Below are 26,902 nucleotides of genomic sequence, written 5' to 3'. Positions count from 1 at the left end.
CCTTGTAATTTGATAACAGGTAGCTGTTCATTTGTAATACAATTTTCTCTTCACCAGTCAAAGCTGCCTACTGATTAATCAGCAAAAAGGTTAATTTTTGTCTCAAGTATGAGAAATTTAGTGGCTTTTTGTAAGAAGTATGGCAAGATAGCACAGTGAATATTACATTCTTTATTTTCTGAACAGAACTATTAAGATTTTTTTTTTGTCCTCTGTGATCTCCTACACATAAGGATCTCAGAAAGCATCTCAGTTCTCAGTGTGGGTAAAGGGGTAGGCCTGTCTTTAAATACATGCCTATTCCTAAATCTAAGTGGAGTAATAAAATTACAGTTAAGATTTATATTTAACGCACTGAGATGACTTGAATAATGGCCATTTATTAGTTCATCTGCCATAACCATACTTATTAAACCTGTCCTCATCAACACAGTTTCAGAGTTTTGAAAATCTCAGTTAAAGTATATAGTAGAATAATATAGAAAATGAGTATTTGAAAGCAATATCTATAGAAGAAATAAAATGCTTCCTTTTAATAAACTATTATGTTGACAGATACATTACATTTCTAAAACTAGAGTTAAATTCTTACTAGAAACATGGGAATATTACCTAGATACATTTAAAATAATATATGGCAATCTTTCAATGTGAGGAAAAAAAAAACAACAAACTCTCAGCTCTAAAAAGATAGATGCAAAGAGTACCATATTAATATTGACAAAAAGCTGAGTAGTGCAAAGTAATAATTGTAGAGGTAGCAGTTGGAAGGGATGACGTTATGTCAATTTACAGAAAAGCAAGATTAATTGGTATCTGCTGTATTTTTTCTCAATTGCAAAAAGTAATTTTCAGTACATCTTGGACATAATTTATACTGAATATATTTTAGTTCATAAAATAAATTTATTTAATTTGGTTTATAAAATCTGAGACTCCATTTTATGATCCAAGTATGCTTCAACTCTTGAAATTGTTGAACAGAACTTAAGCTGAAAATGTTTCTTGCCGTAGTTTTATAAGAAGTGAAACTGCTGTCCAAACTCAAGAGTAAAGACCACTGGAGTTTATCTGGGAAGATTTGCAAGGGCAAAGAGAATATTTGCATAATTTTAGATAACTAAGTGTTTCAGTTCAGTGACTAGATTATTTCTCTCCTTCTTGAGCTTCCACTTGTCTTGAAGGCTGCAAGTTAATTCAGCTTGACCAATGAGTAAAGACATACCCTTTAAGGTTTTGAAAATTGTGTAGTTCATCTTCTCTGTATTATTTTTATTCACAAGGTGGAACAAGAAAATAAGCTTCCAGTCAGTTTCTCAGCGTTGAAAAATGTTCTTTGCCTTTCATAGCATAAAATGGAAGTAGCTATTCTAGCATAACTTCATAAACAAAGAAGATATTAGTGTACTGGGACTAAATTATTTGTCTCCTGTTATTTCTGTAAGTAAATGTGCCTGAGAAAGCTTTAGCAAAACTGAAGGAGCTTGAAACAGGAAGACCAGAACAATCAGATGTTAAGGAAAGAAAGTTAGGGTGCACACTCTTCTGTAGTCATGCAATCATGTTCCATACACTCTCTGGTTGTGTGATCAATAGTCATTAATTTGTGCCCCAGAGGAAAATATTGCTCTTTGTGTTCCTTTACCTATGGCGCAAACCTAGCTAGGAGTTACATCTGGCATGCTCTGGCCTGGGGCCTCTTGTTTTCCCTTTGCAGTGCTAGAAATTCATACATCCATCACCTGTGTGTAGGAGGTGCCCCAGCAGCAGCTCAGCCTCAACCCCAGGAAGCGTTGAGCAGTGTTTGCTACCTGGACTTCTTTGTTCTTGTCTCACAGAAATGTGCTGGAACTTTGCACGAAGGCTTATCCTTTCCCCAGTATGACTGGTTGGATGACCGTACAAACACTGCTGAAATTCAGGTCAACAAATCTAAAATATTTCATTTTCTTCTTAGGCAGAGATAGTAGCCAAAATGTTTATGCTGTAACACACCTCTGATGCAAACTCACCACAGAAGCCCAGAGTAACATAGAGTAATGACCGATGGTAGAAGGGACTTTGAACAAATGCTGCCTTCCTGAGGATTGTGTGAAGCACGAAGTTGTAACTGATCAGGATTGATCTTTTGTTCTTAAGTGACGCTGCTGTCAAACTTAAATCTTTGGAGAGCTGCCTTTTTCCATTGGTTATTTTACTACACTTAATAAGCATAATGTTTCAGTGTAACTTATGACATGGACACAGATTTCTCAAGTCTTAGAAAAAATCACTTCTATGAAGAGATAATATATAGGGTATATTCTAGAAAGTCAACTCAGTGAAGGAACCTGCAGTGAATGTTGCTGTATGAAGTGGCACAAGATGTGAGCCCAACTAATGGTCTACATCCAGCAATTTTGGTAAGAAGAATCTAATCTTTGCAAACAGTCCCACTGACTGTAAGCTGCTTGTGGGTGGACTGGTGCAAAACTGTGAATTGCAGTGCATATGAAGAAGGCAGAATTGTATCCTTGGCTGAGCACTTCATCTCTGCTTCCAGCTTAGGCTCATTGAGTTTGCCTATGACCAGCCTTAGACTTCCTTCTGTGTCCTGCCAGTGCCAACCATAGAGGAGGACAGTTTATTATTGTGGTACTTCATATTGTGCGTTTGCAAGCAGAATTTCTATTATTGCTTGGTTTTGGTTCATTGCAAATATCTGAGGAGAGTCTGGAATAACATTTCTCCTCTGTAAGGTTTTGACTTCTAGAAGGTTTTGTCAGGGACCTGCACTGTGATCCTCAGAGCCCTCCGTGTCCAACTTGTCTGGCTGCAGGGAGCAGCAGTGACCAGAGGAGCATCTCAACAGCCTGTCTTCTAACAGCAGTGCTGAGGAGAGGGGATATTGACAGTAGATTAAGGTTTCATCTAAAATACTGTATGGAATTTCACTGTTCACTTAAAATCCTTGAAATAACCCAAGTTTTTAATCATGCTTTGAGTCTGCTGGGACACTGTTGAGCCATGCCATCTGACTGAAAAAAGAAGTGTTTGTGTGGTGTTTCCCAGTCACAAGTAGGAAGTAGCTTGAAATCACTCACAAAGATATCCTTATTCTCAGAAGGCCTTCCAGCTCAATTAACTTTACAAACTCTAGAGAATCATGCCAGTTCCAGATAAGCTTTCAGACATTTTGGTGTTTAACTGAAAGGACCTCCAAAAACTTCAGCTGTTTCCCCATCTTTATCGCTTAGGAGAAGTGCTTTAAATCGACAGAAATTGAGTTAGTAGGAAAGGAATAAAGGTGAGGAAAAAACTAGTAACAGCTAATTCTAATTTTCAGTGGCAGTATATGCACCATGACAGAGTAATGTTACAGTAGTGACTTTGCAGAATCTGTAACTTTTGATGAACGTGAGGGCTACCACAATGGAATTTATTTATGTCAATTTTAGTTTCTCGTGAACCCATACATTTTCTAAAACGTAACGGAGGATAACTGAGTCGTACGATGCATGCTGCATGCAGTGAGTGCTGATGGAGGTGGCTGTGGAGGTGTTTGTCCAGCCTGTCTGGACAGGACCTTCCATGACTGTTGGCCAAGTTGTAGTGCTTTTTTTTTTTGTTGTAGTGATTTGACCCAAGTCAATCCAACACTGCTCATCCAGCATATGTCAAAAGATGACTGTACTGCACGGGCTGGATGGAGGTGCATGCTGCCATCTTTATTTATCTTTATACCTAAAGAAGACTGAAATTAGTGATGCATTCCTTCTGTAAACGTTGTAAGGTCAGTGTCTAAAATGCATTTTCCTTTTTGAGGCAGACAATACCACCTTCATATCCTTCCCTGTGCCCTTTTCAATGTGTAGAAGTTTGAAGTTAACATTTTTTTCCTTCAAGTAGAAGTGATTTTCATAATTTAACACATTTCTAGTTTACTTTTTAATTTTTCAGGTCCTTGACTTAAATAATTGTGATTTTAGTCTAAGAGTGCATTAAGAAGAGCATAAGCGGATAGTTTGAGAATTTTGATGATCCTGAGCATTAGTGTAACTTGTTTCATCCTGCCTGAAATCCGAGTTCTAGTGCATGATTTTTTCACTCTTTTTATGTATGGAAACGCAGTTTTTCGTTCTACAGTGTAGTATAAACATTTTCACTTTATGCTGTAAAAGATATCTTGCTAAAATTGCACTGAATATGCACAGAAGAGTATAAAAATATATATTTAAATTATCGTAATCTTTTCAACAGTAATTCAATGGCTGATGTATCTATCCCATGTATTCTTCCATCTTTTGAAACCTGTAGATCAAAAGAGGGGTGGTCAGTCAGTGAAATATACAGAAGAAGGTAAAGGTCACAGTAGTGCAGAACACTAAAAGTATTACACATAACAGTCTCGACAAATCATTTTCATGGCATAGATTGTTAAAAAAAAAAAAGCAGAAAATGTCACAAAATTAATCCTCATAAGGCACTATAAGAATGAAAAAAAAAGTGTAACCCTTTCCATATTCTTCATAGATCTGATCTTTGCAGTTTGGTTTGTAGTGAGATACAGGCTACCTTTTCAAAATTGAAGTAAAATATTCAGTATATACAGGTATTGCTACATAGCAGCTTGAGCATAAGAGGTTATGTTCATGTAGGCATTATGAACATTACTACACATAAGCATAAATTTCCATATTATTCACAGTGAAGCTCAGACCTGTCTCCACACTGCTGTAACGCTGCGGTCTTTTTGGACATCTTAATCAAGACTGGTTTAGCAGTCATTCACGTTCATAGCTGGGTTTTAACTCTTGCTAAACAAGAATGATTCATTTTAGCTATAGAGAATCATTTATTTTCTAATGTGAGTGTTAGAATTTGTGAATTCATGGAAGCATTCTGTAAAATTTTAAGTACGTTATATGTATTTGGTAATTTTCCTACTGAAGAAAGTGGGAAAGAAAGCTTATCCTTTTCAGTCTTCAAAGGACTAATTTATTGGATGTTTCAAAATTGTTTTCACTGTTTGCAATATGGTATCTCACATTAACATTTCATACTACCAGATGTTTCATTATTCCTGTTTTAGCACATCATATTTGACCTGTAGCAGCTTTGAATGCAAATAACAAACAAGCTGATGCACAATGCTTGACTGTTAGACTGAAGTAATATGGCAAGGCTGAACTGGCTTTCATTTTCCTTTTGAATATTATTAATTGCAATGTGTTGACTGTTAATTTAATTAAATGTTTTGTTTTAATATAAGACCATTCTTCAGTTCACTGACTCACCGTTACATTTAATTAATTGCAAACCTCAAGATTTGATTACTCATAGTTCTCCTTTAGTTAATTTACTTGTTCACAGTTTTGACAAAAAAGCTTTCAAACTAATATGAAGGAGGGGCACAGTCTAACTAATTAGGGAGCTGAAAAATAAACTTAAAACCTTGTGACTAGAGTGCAAGATTAACAGATACCCAGGGTTGTGATAAAATGCTTAGAATCCTTGTGTTTACCATCAAGGTCCAATTTCCAATAGCTGGACATGAGTTAAACATGAAGGGCTCACTAAAGATAGAAAGAAAGATACCAAAGTCCATCAGTGAAGGAGTGTGACTGAGTTTCAGTTTCTTGGTTCTCTGTGGAGGAGTCTGCTGCCCACTGAGTTGTGGTGTGCTCAGAGCTGCCCCTTGTCACCTGGTGCTGGGAGCAGGGTGACATTGGTGCTGCCCCGTGAGGGCCTGGCTGGGGGGCACTGTGAGGGGCCTTGCAGTTGTGATCTTCAAGCCATGCAGTGTAAGTGTGTTTCTGTTGAAATCATTCCTGAGGCTTCGTGTAGTAGTGAGCTTCAGAAGACTTAGTTGTCTGTGCAGGGGGTATTGGAGTAAACAATTAACCACTGGCTATGGATGCAGCCTGGAGATGCAGATAGCTTTTTATGTGTGCCTCTGCAGTGCTCCAGGAGCCTGAGCTGGAGGAGCAGAGCACGTGCCCTGTGGGTCTGGCCCCTGTAGTACACTTAGGCCAGTTACAGCAGCAGCACCCTGCAAACAGCGAGTCTCCTCTGTATCACTGTGGCTTGTGGTACTGTGTGCTCCTAGTTAGGGTTAAGAATTGCGATGCAACATCTGTTTGGTGCTAAAGCATTCTTTAATTGAGGTTCAGAATACAGTACAGAATCTGACGTCATTGCAACCTGAGCATATACTGTGTTGGCTTGCATGTCCTTGAAGGGATATTTCAGGGCTAAATCTGTATGTTGTACTGCAGAGTTATGCAGACTTGTCAAAAGGAGAGTACACAGCGTCCTGACAAAACTGAAATTTCAGAATGAAGATTACTAATGGCAGTTGGCTGTTTTGCCATATGCACAATGCAGGTGTGCCTGAACACAGACCATCACAATCTGTTACGTACTTGTAATCAAGATTCATATCTAGTGAGCTGCTCCTGGACACAGCTCTGAGGTGCCCGCTTGCTGGTGGTGCCACAGGGCCCATCAGGAGCTGCTGTCCCTCTCCAGGTCAAGGTTTGGGAAGCAAAGCACTGCAGCTGTGCTGAGACTCGGGCTTTTCTTTGTTATAAGCATTGGAGAAGTCGCACTATTTGGCAGTAAATGGCAGATGGATGCTGGATGCTTTGTGATTGATCACAAGTGGGAGAAGATATCTAAAGGAGGAGAAATTTCAAGTGAAAAAGGGGAGAAAAAACTGAAAACTTTGAAGCGTGTAATCCACTGTGCTGGCTTTCTCCACGATCCTCTTTATTTGTTGAAAGCAGAGGGATGTCCGCGCTGTAGCAGTTTCCAAGTCAATTTTTCAGTGTGAGATACTCTAAGTGTGGTTCTACTGCTGCTAATTATTCATCCAGCAGGGTGGTAGTGATTCTTCAGCTCTTTGTAGATCTTCAGATAGGTCAGTTGAAGAACAGCCCTCCTTGTCACAGCTAGCTGTAGCTAAGTCAGTTGCAGAAAGAAGTTTTATTAACAGTTAAATTAAATAGAAGTTTCAGTAACATTAGCCTTGTCAGTAGACTTAATTGGAGATTATGCCAGTGTTTGATTTGCTGCATGTTTGCTTCCATCCCTTCAATCAGAACCAGGCCATTACTATTGAAACCATCTACTTTAGTCTCAGTTGTATTAGCTTTCGGAATTGTTGAAGGATTATGTAGTGTTTTTGAAGTGCCTCATACAGTGCAGTCCTGGAGCTTTTACTTTAGCACAGTTAGAATAGGGAATGATGGAGGCTGAAGGCTGCTGTTGCTGAGCTTAGAAAGAGTACTGACTGTGTCTGCTGTAACTGGGCCTGACCATTCAGCATCCTCAGGCTGTCATGCTGTATACATTAGGACTGTGCTGTACTCTTTAAACTTTTAATGCTGAAGCAGAGCGACTTTGGTGTGGCAGATGGCACAGCATAGATTTCTGGTACATCATTGTTTTTTGGCTTTTGTCCTCATGGCAGCTGTATCTGGTTAGGGAGCTGAGAAATGCCTGACAATAATTACTTTTAATTTCTGCAGGTGGCATTGTGGTGTTTTTGGGACTGTTTATGCCTTTCTGTTTGTTCCTCAGTACCCTTTCTTTCTTCGTTACGCTTCTGATGCAACTGCTCAGTATTTTTTATGCAGGCTCTGGCCAATTTTTGTCTTACTTTTTCATTGAAAATTTCATTAAAGGCCTAAATTTACTTTCTGTTGACTGTTCATGTGCTTTTGAATAGTCTATTTATTCATTTGTATATTTAAATTAAGTAAAGTTTTGTAACCTAAAGTTTCAAGGGTTTGCATAAGTAGTGACCCAGGTGAAAATATGGAGAACAATGAAATATGAAAATAAGTGGACTATTTGTTCATCCATATGTGTTCGGTGCATGTAATTGATAAAATATTACATTATAAAATATATGTGTTCAGACTTCATTTGGTAACCTTAAAAGGAAATGTGAATTTGCAAGTGGATTATCAAGCAAAAAGAGAACAGGATGTGAGTCAGTATAGTTCTGATTATGCTTCCACGATGGCTGTACCTCAGCACTTGGGATTGGTTGGGATGTGGAGCAAAAGTGCAAGTAGGAGCACAAATTGTGCAGGTTCATGGAAACCTTGGAAGCAGTGAATTCCCCGAAAGATTTGTGATGATGAACTTGAACTTCCTGAAGACAACAGGAAGTCATTCGTAGAGCCATCCTGTTTCCTTTCACTAGGACAGGGCGGAAAAGTTATAGACTTTCATCTTCTGAAAGTGTATGAACATTTTCATCATTTAAGATGTATTATTTCTTTGATGGATTAAATGTGAGTGAATGTCTGCCCAAGAATTTTAAAAGCAGGAGTTTAAACATCAGGGTTTGATTTTAACCTGATAAAAACCCGGTATGATTTGCAAAAGAACTTCAAAGGGTTTTTGAAAAATTCTTTCTTAAAGTAAAAAATGGGTACTGTTATGGTATAATGATCTTTTGCATGAAGTAAAGATTGAAATGACCAAAGAAACAAAATTGTTGATATTGTTTTATGGATTCTGCTCTTGTGTACTTGTAGTTAGTGTATATTAAAAATCAGATCAGTATGATTTTTCATGAAACAGTGGCAGAACAATAAAGCAAATGCCTAGTTAGTGTAGGTGATGCTCATTAGATTTGGCGTCAATGCTTTTGGATTATAGCACTGTGCAATTGGAGGTTATTTTGGTGAATGCTGAGGGGCTTTTAGGTTGGATGGGAGTAGTGGAAGAGTACTGGTTCACTTTTATTATTTCTGTCTCGTAACCTATCATCAACTTACTGCTTTTAATCAGGGATATCTTCACTGAAGTTAACAGGATTGCTGCAGCTGTGTGTGATGGTAATACATACACCTCCCCCATGCATTTGGAGTCTATTGATTGCTCACTTACTTAACTCATATTCAAATAATGAGAACCTTTGTGAAGCCTGTTAGAGGAGCAGCACAGCTAATCTAAATGTCACATTCATAGTAGCTTTTAAAAGAAAATATTTTCATTTATGGATGTGCAACGATATGGGATATGAAAATTATTAGTTCACTTTAATCAGTGTCTAATGTCTCAGTAAGCAATACTTCTCATAAAGAGCAGATTATTTAATTCTCTTCTGAATTACCATGCACTAACAAAAAAAAATTGTTTATGGTAAATGCAAACCAGTGTTTTTGTGGAACTAAATTACAAGATAGCTGATATGACGCATTCAGTGTGCTTTGTAGGAAATGACAAAAGCAACTCATAATTTGCTGAGAGGAAGATGCTAAAATTGGTTTTATCCATAACTGAATGAACCAACTGTTACACCTGTAGGGAACTTTTATGGTTGCATGTCTTTATCCCCCTCATTTTTCTTTGTGATAGGTGAACTTCAGATGAGAAATTTTCAGTAACATCTTAACCAGAGTAAAATTAATTTGATACTGTCCAGAAGAACATTTTAATCTTATACTGAAAAATTTTAAATTACAAAACTTCAGAATTTTACAGTTAAAAAAAAAATAAAGGGAAATCTTTTTCTTTTTCTTTCTTATTTTTTTTTCTTAAGAAAAAAATGTGATGATGATGGTAGTCAGTAACCCAACCCTACTCCTTTGCTTTTACTATTTAAAATTTATTCAGTTTCAGTCACTTGAGAATATCCTACCACTAGCCCTATTTATTCTGTAAATTTGTGATGGTTTTAATATCTCATTAAAGTGAGATTGACTTTGTAATTATATAATACTTTTCTCGTATTTCCAGTGTAGTAGCAATAATGTTTATATATATATTATATAAAATTTATATATATATATGTGTGTGTGTATATATATATATATATATAAATAATATTTTTATATATATCATAATAGTACAGCATTTATTTTTTCCACTTTAATTGGCTTCTGGCTGTTGAAATTAAGAAACACTACATTTTACTAGTGTGCTTGGAAATTTTGTAGCAGCTAAATCAAACAGAAAGAGATCAAAGTGACAAAGTGATCAAAGTGACAGGAAGTGATATTTAGAAGTATAATCAAAAGGAATAACATGAAATAAATAATTTTTTGCATTACACATGTGAAAAAAGGATCAAGAAACACAAAGTAGGAAAAACATTCTTAGAATGCAGTACTAGAATAACACAAAGAACTTGAAGGTAATGTTCAGAATAATGCTATATAATTGGGATAAGAATCTGCGTTGAATTTATGTGACTTATTCTCATTGAAAGGAGCTGTCTTGTTCTGCATATTTTTTCAGTTCTCTGTTGTACCATGTGACACTTCATTTTATTTATTTCTGTTTTGTCCAGGATTGACAGCAGCAGCCATGGCAGAGGCAATGAAGTTACAGAAGATGAAACTTATGGCAATGAATAGCCTCCATGGAAGTGGAAGTCAAAATGGAACAGAATCAGAAAATGAAGAACTTAATTCTAACGCAGGTAAGTGATGCTGGGCACACAAGCTCTGAGGGAAAACCTGTTTTTACCCATTGGAAACAAAATGAAAGCATATCTCATATTCTTGTATTTTTTAAGCTTTCCTGTGCCAATATTAAATAAAAATCCCTGCGGATATTCTTCCAGTTTTCCTCCTAAAAGCCACCTTCAGCAAAAGTATTGGTGAAGGATTGCCGTGTAAGGGTACATGCATTTAAAACTTCTCTAAATATGTCAGTAGTAACACAGTATTTCTCTTTGGCAGTAATACAGAGCTTTTCTGTAAATTTTGGAAAGTGTCCAAAACATCAAGTTGTTGGAGCTCATTATGAGTCACCACAGTTCACTGGAGAAAGGTGAAGTAGGGAATGCTAAATTACCAGCTGTTTGGCTTTTCTTCGTTTCGTTCTTCCCTTGAATGGATGTTTGCAAACCACTGCTGTGAAGCTGTTGTGATAAACTTTTTTTACGGCCTACCTGGCTGGAATAATACCGAGAAGAAAGCACTGACACTAAGCACACATTCATCTGTACTATTATTAACTGTTAGTATAGACTTGAACTATATTCTCTGAATGCCAGCTCCGCAAGAGTAAGGTTCAAAGTTTATGACAGAAATTCATCCTTTAAAGATAGTATCTTCTTTATCTATTCTTATTTCCTTTTTGGGTGAATAGAAGACATTTTACTCAAACATTGTAGAGTGCTTAGAATAAGGGAGACCCATTTTGTATCAGGAAGCTGCTGTATATGTTATGTAAGGGCAAGTTCACTTGGACTCAGTTTTTTTTTTAACACAAACAATCCTAAAATACACTCTTTACATTTTGGAAGCTTGCATATCCTCTTTTCGTTATCGGTTCAACAGAGAGGCATTATCTGATCCCTCGTTGCTTTCAGATCTCCATTGGCATTCACACATATTTGACATCACACGTGTGTCTCTAAAGGCAAAGCCACTCTTAACAGTTTGCTTGCTTGGATGGTGTATAGTGTAAATGCATTGTGCCATCAAAATGGTAATTTATTAGACCAATAAAGCAGCAGCTGGGAGGTCTTAGACTCATTTTCTAAAGGAATAACTTTGAATTCATGACAAATTATGCACAAAGCAGTCTTTCCAAAAGTGATATTGCCTTTTGCTAATTTTGTGTACTCATCTGTATTGAAGAAATCTGGCTTCCAATTCATGCATTAAACCCTTCCCCAGCTTTCTATTATGTAGAATACATATTTCTTATTCACCTCTCAGACCCTAATCAATTAGTGCATATTATTTTCTTTTAAAAAAAGCACTGAAAAAGCATATTTAGTGTGTTTTGTTCTTTGTAGTCTGTATATAGTTCAAAGTGAATTATGCAATTTCACTGGATGCTAATATGACAGATGATAGAATTCTTACAGAAAAGCAAGGGAGCTTCAAACAGATGAGATGTGGGGCTAGTATTAAGGTTTTTAAAAACTGCTGTAGCAAAGCATGCTAATTGGAATGTTCATGGTTTGGTGTGTTTTATGTTATGGCAAAATTTGTGTTCTTATGTGGAGAATTTGCAGTACAGTAACAATATTATTTTAGGTACCTCATTGACAAGTTTTATGGGGAATATCATACCAGCTTTTCTAAAATACATCAAGAGCACGCATATTAAATTGAAGTTCTCTGCAGTTTAGCAATTCAATGAGTTACAGAACTGACTCAATACTAATTTAAGTATTTGGAAAAATTCCCACTGACTTTAACTGAAGGTACAGTGGGCCCCAAGGATAAAGATGTGATATCTGTTACGTAAAGATCTTTTCCCAATTCTTTACTTTTTCATTGCCTAATTTAGTAAAATTACCAAGAACAGATTTTGTGATTTGAGTGCCAACATTACTTGCAGATGGAGAAATATAAGTCCTTAATAAAAAGGACTACTAATACACTAATAATCAGGTTTCCCTTCTTTTAGTAGCTTCATTGCTAGCTAGAAATAGGATTCTTCATAATACACTGTTTCACACTTTCTTTAGAGGGTGTTTTTTAACTTAAAAATATGATTTACATTAAGCAGTTACAGCAGAATGTGCAAAAAAAATACCCATAATTAATATATAACGTGATTGAAACCATCTCATTTCGGCAAAGGAATTATTATATATTCACTATAGAAAAGTCTTTGGAAAGGGATAAGTCCTGAAGAGAGTCAGCATTTTGTTTACAAATAGATGCTTACTTTGAAACATCGGTTCATTATGAAGAGAACACCACTGTAATTCTGTGTGCATGAAAGCTTTCCCAAACGCTGGTTTTGTTGTAGACTGTTACAGTTTAAATGACTATTAAAAGCAAAATGAGGATGAAAAATGAGAAAGAAAATTGAATTTTGAATTTATTTTTTTTTTACTAAGAAGAGGGAAAAAGAAACAGAAAAAGAGTCAGAAGCCTCATAAGTGAGTAAAACATTTTATTTTAGGAGAGAAACCTACAGTTTCTTTGATTTGAGGTTGTGTTTAATAGCTTTTGTAATGGCTGCAACATGACTCTGCATCTAGATTTCAGCATGAATAACAACCTGTTCGTGTTTCATTTAGCTCCAAATGAGAAATTCTGTCTTTTATTGTTTTAGGAAATTAGTCTGTGTACTATTGCTCCTGGAACTTTATAATTAATCACTAAAGGTTATGGCTGTTGAGAGTTTGTGGGAAATAGATGTCTGAGTGATTATAATTGTAGCTGTCAAATCAGAAATATAGTTGTACAGAGCAGAGGACCTTTTGTTTGCTTTGATTTTTTTTCTTTTTACTGTAACACAAACTTGAAGAGTAGCAAGTTAACTTTAAAAAAAAAACTACAAAGATTTTTGTTTTATTACCTCAGAGTTAACATGTTGACTTCCTTTGGGGAGCTTAAGGTTTAACACCACTAAACAGTCCACTTCAGAATGTGTGCCTGCCTCCTCTTTCCATCACCTCATAGATGAGTGGAGTGGTGTCTTTTGTTGGCATTTTAGATAAAAAATGTCAAACATCCTGAAACTTTACTGACTGAATACTTCAGAACTGTGCTCTTATATGCAAGTCATTAATATAATAAAAAGAGATGAGAACTTTTGTCATATTCATTTCAGTCCCCATCTGTATCTGAAGTCAGAATTAAATTATTTTGGATGAGTTTCTTTAACAATGAGTAGAATGTCACTTAGGCAATCTCGTTGTCTTTGTATGTGCATATGATGATATAAACTTCTGAAGATTTTCCATATATGAAGTCAGAATTCATGCTATCAGTTTACAATCCCAACTCTTTACTTGGTATATCTGGCTGTAGCCCTTTGGTTATTGCCATGTCCTTGAGTAGAGTGCGGGTGTGGAACTGAATTTTAGAAAAGTACCTAAGCAAATGTGCAGTAAATATTCTGCTTTCTTGCTTCTAGTCCAGCTGAGATGTTTTTGCCATCAGGTCCTACCTCCTTTCTGCTATAGCAGTAATCTTAGTCATGGCATAGGCTGGTACTGCAAATAACTGATTAAGAAAACCAACAACTTGCTGCAACAGACAAAGCTGAAGCTGTGGGGGAAAAATATACCTCAAAAATAATAAATTGCACATTTGTTTTAATTTGAACTAATCCATTAGTTCACAGGGTTGTGAAGAATGTTGTTAGACATTTGAACATTAATATCCTCCTTCTCCTCTCTGTAGAAGAGAGATATTTTGCACCTTCCTACTCATCATACGAAGTGTTGAAAGAAGCTCTTAAGGCAGTTGAAAAATTTCATGTAATCCAGCACCGTATGTTCTGTGGCGTCCCACTGGTCTGTGCTCTTTGTTCTCTGGGGCTTCTCCATCCCCTCATAAGATCTGTGAAAGAAGGTTGAATTGAGAGAACCCTGTAATTCATGTAAGGGATGACCCATACTGATGGTGGCACTCTGGGCATGTCTGGAGGTTGCCTCAAATGCCGGGGATTGCCACAGCTATGGCAAATGACTGATATTTGTGCCAGAGTATTCCGTATTCCTCTTAGGAAAATGAGTAAGAGCAAGAGTTTGAACCTGGAAGCTGACGCCAGGTATGCTGGATGTGTCTGGAGATTGATCCAAGCCTGACCACATTATGTTGTTTGCTGCTGTGCAGAAATGAGATGAACAAACCTCTCTGGTTGCACAGAAGTGTTTATAAAGGTCATCTGTTTTACCATTGTGCAGTGCTAATATTATGTGACTTTCAGAAATGAGCATGTGATTAGCTGGGGAAATTTGAAATTTATTTAAAATCATAGCTTTGTAATATTTTTTTTTTTTAATTTTTGTAACATGGTTCCTGTTAATTATATGAGTATGTGGTAGAAAAGGAGTGTGGAAAATAGACTGAATTAAAGTATCAGCAGAATTATCTTTAAGAATGGTGTGTTACACAGCTGCATAAGCAAAGAAAGATCAGTGCGTGGTAATCTGTGACAGTACCTGTTTGTACAGAACCTCAGTACAGAGAATAAAGCAGTTATTTCCTTCTGTTGGCTTTTGGAGTTAACATGCATGATTTAATAAATGTGTTTTGCTTTCCCAAGAGAGATATCAAACAGTACTAAGTGTTTCAGTGGTATTTCCTTAGGAAGTCAAAATGTTATTCTGTATGTAGAGTCTTGTTGCTTGATTTTCAGACAAGGAGCTAAGTTAGGCAGAAAAGAAAGGAAAAACACTCTGGCTTTTGGCATACAAGGATCAGAGAAAAAACTCTTCATAGGAGAAGAAAAAAAAGTGTTATCTTTTTTATCCTTTTTTCCTTTCAGTACCTGCCATGCAGTTTTCTCATAAATGCAAACATCCTTCACAATCTGTTTAAAAAACCACAAATACATCACTCAGAGGAATATTTAAGGAACCATCAGGAGGGAAAAAACTCATTGGTTTAATGGAATGCTGTCAAGGAAAATCAGCATCACAAACGACACAGGGGCAGAATTGATACTTTTGCACTGACATGTTAAAAGAAAATCCCATGCATTATTTAGAAAACCCAGAAATCTGTCAGCTGTATGATTGCCGAGTTAGCAGAAGCAGGAGGATGCTGCTCAAGTTGAAAAGAAACGCGTAGGCACAGATCCATATTGTAACCTTTCATGTTCTCCACCCACCATGAATACCCAGCTATTACACGGTCAGCATTTTTTTTTTTTTTTTATTTTTTCTCTTTTAAAATGTTCAAGTGCTTGAAAAGTCAAAAGAGGTAGGTCTTTTATTCTAAAAAGCTGGATGCCGAGGCTGTTATTTTATTGTAAGAGTAAAAATGACGAGACTAGAGAACAGATTTTTTTAATCCTAGACTGCTTTGCAGACTTCATGAAATTATTTTCCTGTTGTTAAAGGTTTTCTGCGTTACGTGGACAGGGAGTTATTGTTTCAAATTAGTGAATTTAGTTTAAGGAATCCAAAGCAGATGTGCCATTTCTAAAAAGAAGCCAGTCAAAATGATTATTGACATTTTTAGAATCAGTTGAGAAGCTAATCAAGCAGACATCTTGTTCTCTTTGGTTGCTCTTTTGTCAGGAGGAATATATACAGTCTCAAAATAAGCAAAAGTTTAATCTATTTTTGCTATACCATCTCATCTAAAAGCTGCACTTGTTTGACTCCAGACCTAGCAGAGTACTAAACCATTTCAGCCCCACAAACTGAGACATCAGTGCTGTTTCTTCAGTTGCGTACCTGCTGGCTGTGGCCCTGTAGGTAACAGGCAGCGAGGACAAGCTTTGCCTAAGAGTGTTTATCCTGGGGCCGTAACACTTGAAATGAGATTCACATATCAGTGAAGCTAAGTGGCTTCCAGGGTGCTCTTCCACATGCTGGTTCAGAGGTGTTGTTTCTTGGAAGTTTCCTGTATCCAGTTAAGTTGTAGACTTTATTTTTTGATGCAGACAGAGCAAAGGAACTCTGACATGGCATGGGGCTTTGAAAAGCTTTACAAGTTTGCTGCTTGAAAATGTCTTCGGTTGCTGACGAATACAGGGTAACTCATTCTGTGCAGGATATCTGAGTGGAACCTTCAGAGCCAGGGACCAATAATTCTGAGGAAGAAACTAGAAGTGCTGTTTTCTGTTTCCAGATACAGCTCCTCACGTGTTAGCAGGGAGAAGCGATAAGCTGCTGGGTTGGTTTGGTCATATCTTCTTCGTATTCTGCTGAGGTCTCTTCTATTTCTTCCTAGTGGTGACTGCTTACATGAGCCCTCTCAGTTATCTTTATCCTCCTGTCTTTGCACATTAAGGCAGGAAAAAGGTTGGTGTGTATTTGGCAAACCTGTGTGTGTGTAGCGCAGAGTGAATATCAGTGGGTAGCTTCTGCTGTGTTACCTCTGTTATCTTTGGACTGACTGACACCCAGAAATACTGACACTCAGAAATATGAAGCAGTTCTGGCTGCAATTTTAAAAATAACAAATATCACTTTGGATAACTTCTTAAAATGGAATTCTCCATGCTTTTATCTGTAACTCGTGCATCTTTTTATTTGAGAGGAATTAATTTTTGTAATTTGTTTTTAATATTTTTTTCACACACGATACAAGGATTTAATGTCTATATGAACATGTAAATAAATTGGCTAATGTAATCCATCTAAAAGATCAAGCAAATCCACGCATAGACTTCTTTTCAGGAAAAGTTCTGTCAAATGTCAAAGCTCTGGCTTCTGTGAATGCTTTTTTGAGTGGGCTATTCACAAGGGTCTATTTTTCCACAGATACATTACAATTAGATGTTGCTAAATGGTTATGAATGAAGAACATACATACTTGTAAGTTTATATTTCAGTGGTTCAACATATCACACAATCTGTTTCCTTGGTATATTTTGGCTGCTATGATATTTGAAGTCTAAGAACTGCTGTTCCATTTCTTAAGAGCATAAAGTCCTTTTTTTTTTTCTTTTTCTTAAAGGCAGAATGACTTACAATGATTTTTAAATTTTTATGGAACACAAAATTTATACAGAAAATGAAGATTCATGTCTATTAATAAAAGTTCCTAATCCCCCAAAATACCTCTGGCTGTGCACAGCATAATCATAAGCAACCTCTGTAGATTCTTGCCATATCTACTATCAGAAGTAAGTGCAGGGAAAGATAAACTAATGACAAAATGCAAATGGTATGGCCAAACTGCACAGAATTGAGAGCTTTCACATGTCTGTCACCTTTCAGATCTTTTACAAATTTATAGTCTCAGAGTGCAGAGGTCTAAATCTTCAAAGCTTGAAAAACAGAGGTGCAGCATGAACTAATCTTCATTTTTTCCCCTATCTTCTTACAGCAGCACTAATGGAAATGTATTTTGTTTAATGACTCTGAAATCCTGTTTGTAATTAGATGTGGGAATTGGTCTTACTTTGTAACAGATGATACTGGAATAATAATATGAGAGATGCTATGCTGAGACCACTATCCTCCTAAATCTATATCATTTTTCATTTTATTGACAGGAAGTGTGTTCCTGGAACAAAGAGATTGATTATAAAGAGTGCAAAAATAATTTCTAGTAAAAACTCAAATGAAAACATGTTAGCATTATTTTAACTGTATGCACAGAAGTACATTAACCTTTTCACTTTGTTTTTAATTTTAGTAAACCATCTTTTGATTGTTGCTTTATCACTGATATAATCTTTGACTTAATACACCAAAAGGTAGAGAACTTTAATGACAATGCATACAATTAAAGTGCATATGATATTTCAGAAGGATTATTCAAAATAATTAATTTTGTCTGTTAAAACACTTTTACAATCACAAATGAAGTAATTAGGGGTTGGGTACAGAATGTGTGCATGCAGGCTGAGCTCACTCAGTCCCTTCAGAGCATCAACTGTCTTCACCATGCCTTGATGTCATAAATCATTTTGTCCACTCTAGAGTCAAAGCTACATATCTCCTTGGATATAGTTTTCACTTCTGTTACTAGGAGCAGGTTTTGTGGTTAAAATCGAATTTCAGGAGAAAAGCAGATTGTTCATGTGTCCCTTGTTACGATGCGGTCTCACATTTCTCTTCAAGGAGGAGGAACTTCCATGGCTCTGTGGGGAGCAGTGCTTAACAGAAATGTACCAAATTTGGGATGTTCCATATCAGTTTGTTTTGTGAGTGATACCGATAAGATGCACTGCACTTCAGAAAGAAAAAAACATTTCAGTTTAGGTATTTTAAGAGCTCCCTGCAGCTGCTGTAAGACAGGATACTGACAGTTCTGTCCTGCTCTTTGGAAGCAGAGCTGCTGAAGGCTTAGTGTGAGATCTTGTTTTAGATGCTATCTCCAAGCAAATGGAAGAGAAGGTCATCAGGAATAGTTAGCATGGATTCACCAAGGGAAGCCGTGCTCTACCAACCTTGTAGCCTTCTGTGATGATATCACAGCTGGGTAGAAGCAAGGAGGGCAGTAGATGTCATCTACATTGATGTCAGCAAGGCTTTGATACTGCCTCCCATGACATCCTGATAATGAAGCTGAGAAAGTGTGGGATAGATGAATGGATGATGAGGTGGGTTGAGAACTGGCTGTCTGACAGAGCTCAGAGGGTAGTGGTTGGTGATGCAGAGTCTGGTTGGAGACCTGTGACTAGTGGTGTTCCCCAGGGGTCAGTGCTGGGTCTGGTCCTGTTCAGTATCTTCATTGACGACCTTGATGAGGGGATTGTGTCCACCCTCAGGATGTACACCAATGATACAAAGTTGGGAGGAATGGCTGGCACACCAGAAGGCTGTGCTGCCCTTCAGGGAGACCTGGACAAACTGGAGAGCTGGACAGCAACAAACCAGATGAGGTTTAACAAAAGCAAGTGTCTTGCACCTGGGAAGGAATAACTGCAAATATCAATACAATTTGGAACGTGACCTGCTGGAGAGAGGCTCTGTGGAGGAGGACCTGGGAATCCTAGGGGACGACAGGTTGGCCGTGAGCCACCAGTGTGCCCTGGTGGCCAAGAAGGCCCGTGGCATCCTGGGGTGCATTAAAAGGTGTATGGCCAGCAGGTCAAGGGGGTGATCTACTCTGTCCTGATGAGGCCCTCTATTCTGTCCTGATGAGGCCTCATCTGGAGTACTGTGTCCAGTTCTGGGCTCCCCGGTACAAAAAGATTATCTATAGAGGTCCCTTCCAACCCTTACAATTCTGTGATTCTGCTGAAGGCTTAAGGTGAGGAAGCATCTCCAGGTTTGGTCTGTGTTCCTTGTCTTGGTGCTTAGTGGAAAAAGGAAGGAAAAAGAAGAGTGTGGTTCTGGATTACCTCTCTGAAATGCCATTTGCATTTTATGGTAAACCATTGTTGGATCAAAGCACTGTTAACTATAAAACTAGTCCTGGGAGCAGGAACCATTAGCTGAACTCCAGGTAATTTTGGTTGCCAAAACTGCTAAACAAAAGTGCATGCTTCTGTCTCCTCAAATTTTCCGTAGTGCTACCAAACAGTAATAGTAAAGTACCATCTGTCATGCATATCTAATTTTTTTTTAATTTAGTTGGGGGTGGGACATCCTTTATGTACTCTATTTAAATTAAAATCTTGTCTGCCTATCATTGTGCACATACTTTTTTTAAACTCTAGTTAACATGCTTGACCTATGCAGTTATTTTCCAGTTTTGGTACCTAAGGACGGAAAGAATCCAGTGTGTAAGGAATTCCAGTATTTTAGGAAAAGCAGCTGTTGATGATAGTTACCCTTATAACCCTTACCTAATAGTGAGTCAACTTCAGTCTCTCACCAACAGTATTTTAACAATAATAGGTACTTCAGTATTTTAGTTACCTTTTAAAGTCTGGAAAATTCTTTTTTCTTGTTAAGGCATGTTTAAGTCAGGATGAAAACAGGGATATTACCTTTGATGCAGGCCACATGCTGAGAGTCCCCCAGAGGCTGTCATTGATAGTGGTACAGCTGCCAACAGTGGGAGTCTCATGAATTGAAATTTCAAGCAGATTTTTTTTTTAATCTCCTAACATACATTTAATTTATGTTAGAGTCTATAAATGTTTGTAATGCAGTCATTTGGAATATTCTCTCACTCAAAAAAGTAGCATTAATTAAAAAAAAAAAAAGTGTCTTTTTTTTTTCATGGATTCTGCACTGGGTTTTTGCGGAGTGCCCTAAACTGACATTTCTACAGCTGAGATTTGATAGCAGTTTTACTTGCAACAGTTGGTGCTGTTTAAATGTCTGGCTGATTTGTGAATTTGATGAGACAGAAGTCACAGTGGTCTCAAGTAATTCTGCCTTTCCTTGTACCCACCAAGTGAGAGACATTCCTTAGTTCTTGAGTAGGGACTGTATGGGGTAAGCAAGACATGCACAGATCAAAACCATGTTAGTTTTTATAAAATACCTTTGCTAACTTGAATAGTTATAGTCAACTTTGTTTTTCTTTAATAAAGTCTTAATTCAGAAGAAAATCAGGATCGTGCATTTATATCTGCGATTTTAAAAATAAGCATCTGACACTTTTGCATAATAGGTTATGGTTTCTGCTCCATATTCTGTTTTTAAAAGAAAGCTGAAATCCAAAGCTGTGAGTGACATTTTGGTAGAATTTTAGCAAGTACTGTCATTACCAAATTAAAAATAGATACAGGTGGGTAGTCTGTGTTTTTAGCTCCTTTAAAAAAATAAAAACAAAGCAAAAAAACCTAACCCAAAGTACCCATACTCATACCGTCCCACTAAAGGTGTACAAGCAGCAGCAGTTTATCACTTGCAGTTATGGAAGACCAGCTGTGTTGTTGCTAGCCAAGAGTAGATGTACTTTTATCACCAGAGCGTGTTTGAAATCTTTCATTTCCTCATGCAGCATCTTTTTCTCAAATTCTTAATTTCTTGAGAGCCTAATTTATATTAAATCACGGCAAAATACTCAACATTGGTCCATATAGTCACGGTAAAAGAAATTCATTGGCATCACACACTTGAAATAATTTTTTAATATTGGTTTTTTAAAAGAAAAATGCCATGGATTTTTACTGCCTGTTACAGATGTTGTCTTAAGGTGTTTATTATCTTGGAAACATAACCAGAATTATGTTATTTGGTCAGTATGTTCTGTATGTTTTAGGATGGCCAGCATACTCGTTTGGTTTTCCAGGTAGATTTTGTATTCAGAACTGTAAGAATGCTCCTAATGATTTTAGGTTGGAATAGCTAAACCTATTCTGGTCTCACACCTGAAGAAGAGACCATCTGTAGGCTAGTGGTTCTGTGTTGTGGATGGGCACTTCAGGCTGTGTGCTGTATGACACTGGAGCATTCAGATCTGGTTCAGCGCAGGCAGGTGAGTTCAGGATGTAAACACTGCGGAGTGACACTGCCCCTGAGCTCATCTCTGTGCTGCAGGTCACAGCTTTCAATGCCATAGGAGATCCTATTGTGTGCATTTTTCCAAATACTGCGTCTTCTTTGTTGCAGTCTTGTTCTGTGCAGTGGGAGTTATGGAGAACAGTTTATTCCCTTATTTATAACTACATGTGTCTTCTGGCTGATGAAGACTATTAGTGACTGCTGTCTGTCATCCCCTGTGGACATTACAAAAACCTGCTCTTTTGAATGTGCCCAATCCTGATGATTTTATAGCTCCTTGGTCAGTTCTGACCACGCTCCCTTGGCCTCTCTCCAGGTGACTCACATCCTGTGAGATCCCAGAGGCAATGCAGAGCTTCGGTCGCGGCCTGCCAGGCTCAGGGCAGCAGCAGAACAGCATAAGGAGAGAGATTTCCTCCCAGTTAATATACAGCAGGCTTGTATGCGTGTGAAACCATTATTTTCATGACGTTTCCTGGAAGCCAGTTACTGCTGACCTATGCTCACTCATAGTCTGCTATAACCTCCAGATCTTGTTTTATTTTTGTCTGGAAAACCAGTGCAGGCAGTCAGACCGTGTTCTGAGTTTGTGAGGATGGCTATTCCTGCCACCTGACCGAATTTACACATTCATCTCTTTAAAGTATGCACAAAATTTTACATAAATTTAATAAACGTGTTGGATGGATGGATGCTGTGCATGTTTATGGTATAGACTCTAACGTGCTAACATCTGTCCTTAAATGTGAAGCATTTCATCCAGCAGAATTTGGCCGTTTTAAAGAAGTACATGTATGACCTGTAGTGGTCAACTGAAGGTACATTCTACAGGAAATTAACAGGGGCAGTCAAAACTGAAAGTCAACATTTGCTGTTTAGATCATGCATTTTTTGAACTGTACAGAGCTATCTACAATTAATAGTCTTTGTTGTATATCTTGTGTATTTACAGTATATTTGACAATAAAACCTTCTTTGGCATTTAATCAGTGTCAGAGTTGTTCTGCTCTCATTATATATTCATGAACTTCATCACCAAGGCAAGACATAAATGTTCATCTTGCCTTAAAATCAAGCATGCATTGATATTTAAAAACTAGGAATCTGAAGGACTTGTTTTGTTGCGTCTGTTCTGCATCTTAACAATATAAAAATATGACAAGATTCCTTCTTTTAAAGGAGGTGCTCAGACTTCTGTAAGGATGGAATCAGAGAGTTTTGAAACTTCTGTGAAATGTCTGTATGTGAGTTGTATATTCCGTTGTCAGTGTAGTGGGCCGTGACTGGCAGCATTTTATCCCTTCCCTGTAAGGCAGATAATATGTTAAACTGGGATTTATTTTCTTGTACTTCAGATGTAAATTTAAAAGGTAGTTTGAAGAAATGTCTGCAGGATAGACTGTTCTTAAGGACTCTGTTTTCTGATCTGTTTGAAAAGGGGGGATTTTTACTTTTTATCCTTGAGAAATATTCCTCCTCATTTGCTGCATTTATTGTATTTAATTAATAAATTTTACAAAGTATTCTTCAGAAGTTATTGCAAATAATAGCTAGCATGACTAAGATTTTTTCATTTTTATAAATGCCGAATATATTTGGATGTATGCTGTATATTAAATAACTTTTGTATGTTAGAGATTGAACATTTGATTGATCATCAAAAATATTAACTAAACAGAAGGACATTTGATAGAAATGTGTAGGCACCAGATATTTAGGAGCCTCACTGAATTTGAAGTCTAGGATTCTGTCTGTTGAAGAAATATTTGCATTGTTCTATTGCTAGATACTCATTTTCTGTCCAGTTTAGTAACAACTCTTGATTCTTTGAAACTGCTTTGAATAATTACAGCCTAAACCCTGCCCCTTATGCTACATAAATGGAAAATCTAAGTCATCAGATAGTATGGAATCTTCAGTTTGGATTAAAAAAAAATTACATGCAGTTGTGGCACTAAAATAAATGGTTGCTGCAGTTATACAGTATCTCACCTTCAAAATTTAATCATCTACAATGCCATTTGTTTTCCATAAGCTCATTCCTTTTTATCATCATTTGTTAATTTCTTTCCCCTTAATGTTTGTTTATCTATCTTGAGTGTAGATTCCAGGCATTTATTTCCCCTCTGTCTTAATGGTGCATTTGGTGTAAAACTGTTCTAAATACTGTTGGCATTACTTAAACGTCTGCCAGTTTGAAGTTCCTTTTGAAATTGCATTCTCCCCTAATCCATTTTTTACCAGTTTGTCCCGAAATGTTCATTGAAGCCAATTTCTTTGCTTTTCAAGAAAATCATTTTCCTTGGTTTGAATCAGTAAAAAGGGAACTTCTGGGCATCAAGATTAATGAATTTTTAAGAGTTACTGGCAGTGACTGTATTATTTTTGCATATGCTAATATTTCCTCTCCTTTGTAAGTTTGCAGTTGAATGTGTTCAGAATTCAATGATAAATTTGAAATGTTAAGTGTGTTGGTAGCAGCACACTAGGTTATGTGGTGGAGCATGAGCTAGATGAAGAGAATGGCCTTTCAGTTTCATTTTTGAGAAATCATAGCTATGTTTATCGTTAATGCTGTTGTTTTAGCTTTAGAAATGTTATATAATTCTGCTGCAGAGTGCTATTTTGAAATAGAAAAATGATCACTTAAAAGTAGGGTACATATAAATAAATAGCTTTAGCGGTCCAGAGAGCTGAGTTTTTCCCTTTGTTTTAATAAGCAAATTGGATGTGTCTGAGGTTTAAATTTGGGAAGATGTGGAGCAGAATTTGTGGTTAGCCTCATAATACAGCCATAGGCATAAAGGCATTTGAAAAACAGCGAAGGGATTTGATAAAACCACAAAGTAGTTTCTTAGATAGTGCTTCACTTATTCTCCTGTTGTTATGGTGTGACTTTGTGATTTAGGGGCAGGATCTTGGAGAAGAGAGAGTTAGCACCCATCTCTGATGAAGGGCTGTACTTACTGAATGTTTTAACGTGGAAGTGGGAGAACAGTATGGTGACGATGGAAAACGGATTATTTCACTTTCAGCTCTTAGTTCTGCTCATGGCAGGATGAAATCTTTTTATCTGCTTATGTCTGTTTTACCCCCTGACTTTCCTTTGTTTTCTAGCTTCCTCGGTCAGAAACTGCCTTTTGCTGCCTTGTAGGTTATGGAAGCATCACTGAAATTGCCATGCTCTCTGTCTCCCATAAGCACTGAAGTCAGGATAGTTTCGATCCTTGCTCTCCCTTTGCTTATTTTTAAGCATATCACTTGCCAGATTTGTTTCCCCACTGTGTTGTAGTATCTGCCCTTTCTGAAATTCCCACTGGTCTTTTCCCTCCTGTGGATGGTAAATCCACCATTGCAGTGGGTGAAGGACGAGTGGCACACAGGGACACGAAGAGATCAGGGAAGTCTTGTATCAGTTGTCTCGAGTGCAGAATTAAGTGTTGGATTGGGCATTGCTGACTGCAGCAGTGCTGACGCACGTCAGGAGCACCCACAGAGACACGTATTTCTGCTTTGTTTGAGAGCACTCAACCCTGTGTGATCCCAGGAGATGGAGGCTGCCAACAGTGTTGCTAAGTGTGCACAGCTGTGCTGCAGGTGGGAGAAGGCGGCAGAACTGCTGCCATCCCTGTGCCCAGGACGCGGGCATTTGCTGCCAGTGGAAAGCCAAGGCTCTGCTCAGCGTGACTGGTGTCACCGCACACGGTCGGTCACAGGATTAAAGATTAACTTAGAATGCTTTGATTAAGTGTCAGGCCAGAAGATGAGCAGCAAATAATTTTACTCATTTGCAGTGTTAATGAGAGAAGGGTTTCGGTAAAGGACTAAAGGTGTAATTATGGAATTAGAATATAGAAAACACAAAAAAAAGTGCTAATCTGCACTATATGTTAAAAACTTTGGTTATATAAAGAAACAGTTACCTCAGCCAATTTTTCAGCTTCTGTAAGACTAAATGTAGATTTAACTTAATTAAAAAATACTTATGTTCTTTTCTGCTGACATGTTTGCCTCATAAAAAGTAAGCTATTTTTAGCCTTTTGTAGAAATCTAATCCAAAATGGAAAAGTACATTAGATAAAGATAAGCTGGAATTTTGGTCGACCTTTAGGTAGTAGAAATGAGTTTAGTATTGAGACTGAGAAAGATTTTGTGGATGCAAAAAAATGTCTCAGAGGAGACATTGTACTTTGAATAAATTCTTAAGTTTTAAAATGGACAAATTCATCTGCTTTCAGCTTTGAGAATATGCCAAAGAACTGTACAGTACAAATGAGCTATTCACAAGAAAATTCATGTTTCAAAATAGGTCAATTGTATTTTTGTACTTTCAAAATATTTCACATTTGTCTTCCAAAATTCAGCAGATTCTTCGGTGCATAGGATCTTTGCTGTGCCTTTGTACAAAGGTCAGATTTCAACTCTCTCTAAAATATTTTTTTGAACAGTTGAAGCTATATGGATGTAGGAAAAAGTGCAGTTTATGTGAAGAGTCTTTCATCTAAGATCTCGTTCAGCTAGAAGCACCCATGTATGAGACTATAAAATTCATTGGTGGTTTGTAGTTAGGGAAACATGTCAGAAAGCCAGAACTGCCTCTGTAAATATTGGTTTTCTTTCTAAAAAAGATTTTACAACTTGAAATGATTTCGTTTGTCGTCTATGAAGAATTAGGTTAGATTCTTCTGTGAATCATACAGTGGCAATTCTTGTGGCAAATGTTTGTGTTACATTTTGTTTGCTTATTTTAAACTATAAAAGTCTTAGCTGGCTCTGTATAAATGGGTATCAGTGCATTTGGGCTAACTAAAAACTACCCAGATATGTGCCTTCTGATTTGGAGGTTAGTAATCCAGCCATGCTCACAGCTTTCAACATACTTGGCCTTGATTACTTGGCTGTACCTAAATAATATTGCAGGGAAATAAGGCTCATTTCTGGGTGGGTCACTTGTCTGATATTCTGTGGAATTATCTAAATATTGTCAAATTTTCACTTGGGGCTAGGCAGTCTAAGCAGTCAATGTTTCAGGGGAAACATACTCTTGGAGGTGTTGTTTGCCCAATTAAATGTATAGAGTCTATGTACAGAATGAGGTGGCAGATTTCAGAATCAAAGGCGTTTGGAGCTGTGTAGAGGTGACAGCTCTCTGTGACACTGAGGAAG

The 26,902-nt window shown here is 37.2% G+C and overlaps 1 protein-coding gene across 3 annotated transcripts in view; it reads left to right on the top strand.

The window, feature by feature from the left end:
• Window positions 1-26,902, top strand: part of DACH2 (dachshund family transcription factor 2) — a 257,656-nt gene that overhangs the window by 157,530 nt on the left and 73,224 nt on the right. For all 3 annotated transcript variants that reach the window (XM_065729499.1, XM_065729498.1, XM_065729497.1), the window contains one exon: window positions 10,292-10,423. In XM_065729499.1, coding sequence (XP_065585571.1) covers window positions 10,292-10,423 — 132 coding nt within the window. The remainder of the gene's footprint in view (window positions 1-10,291; window positions 10,424-26,902) is intronic.

This window comes from Cyrtonyx montezumae, unplaced genomic scaffold, assembly GCF_038088225.1.
Source record: "Cyrtonyx montezumae isolate F1298 unplaced genomic scaffold, pur_monq_1.0 scaffold_11, whole genome shotgun sequence".
In the NCBI taxonomy this organism is placed as follows: domain Eukaryota; kingdom Metazoa; phylum Chordata; class Aves; order Galliformes; family Odontophoridae; genus Cyrtonyx; species Cyrtonyx montezumae.
The sequence above is the reverse complement of the archived record's forward strand: the minus strand, read 5'-3'. Positions and strand labels throughout refer to the sequence as shown.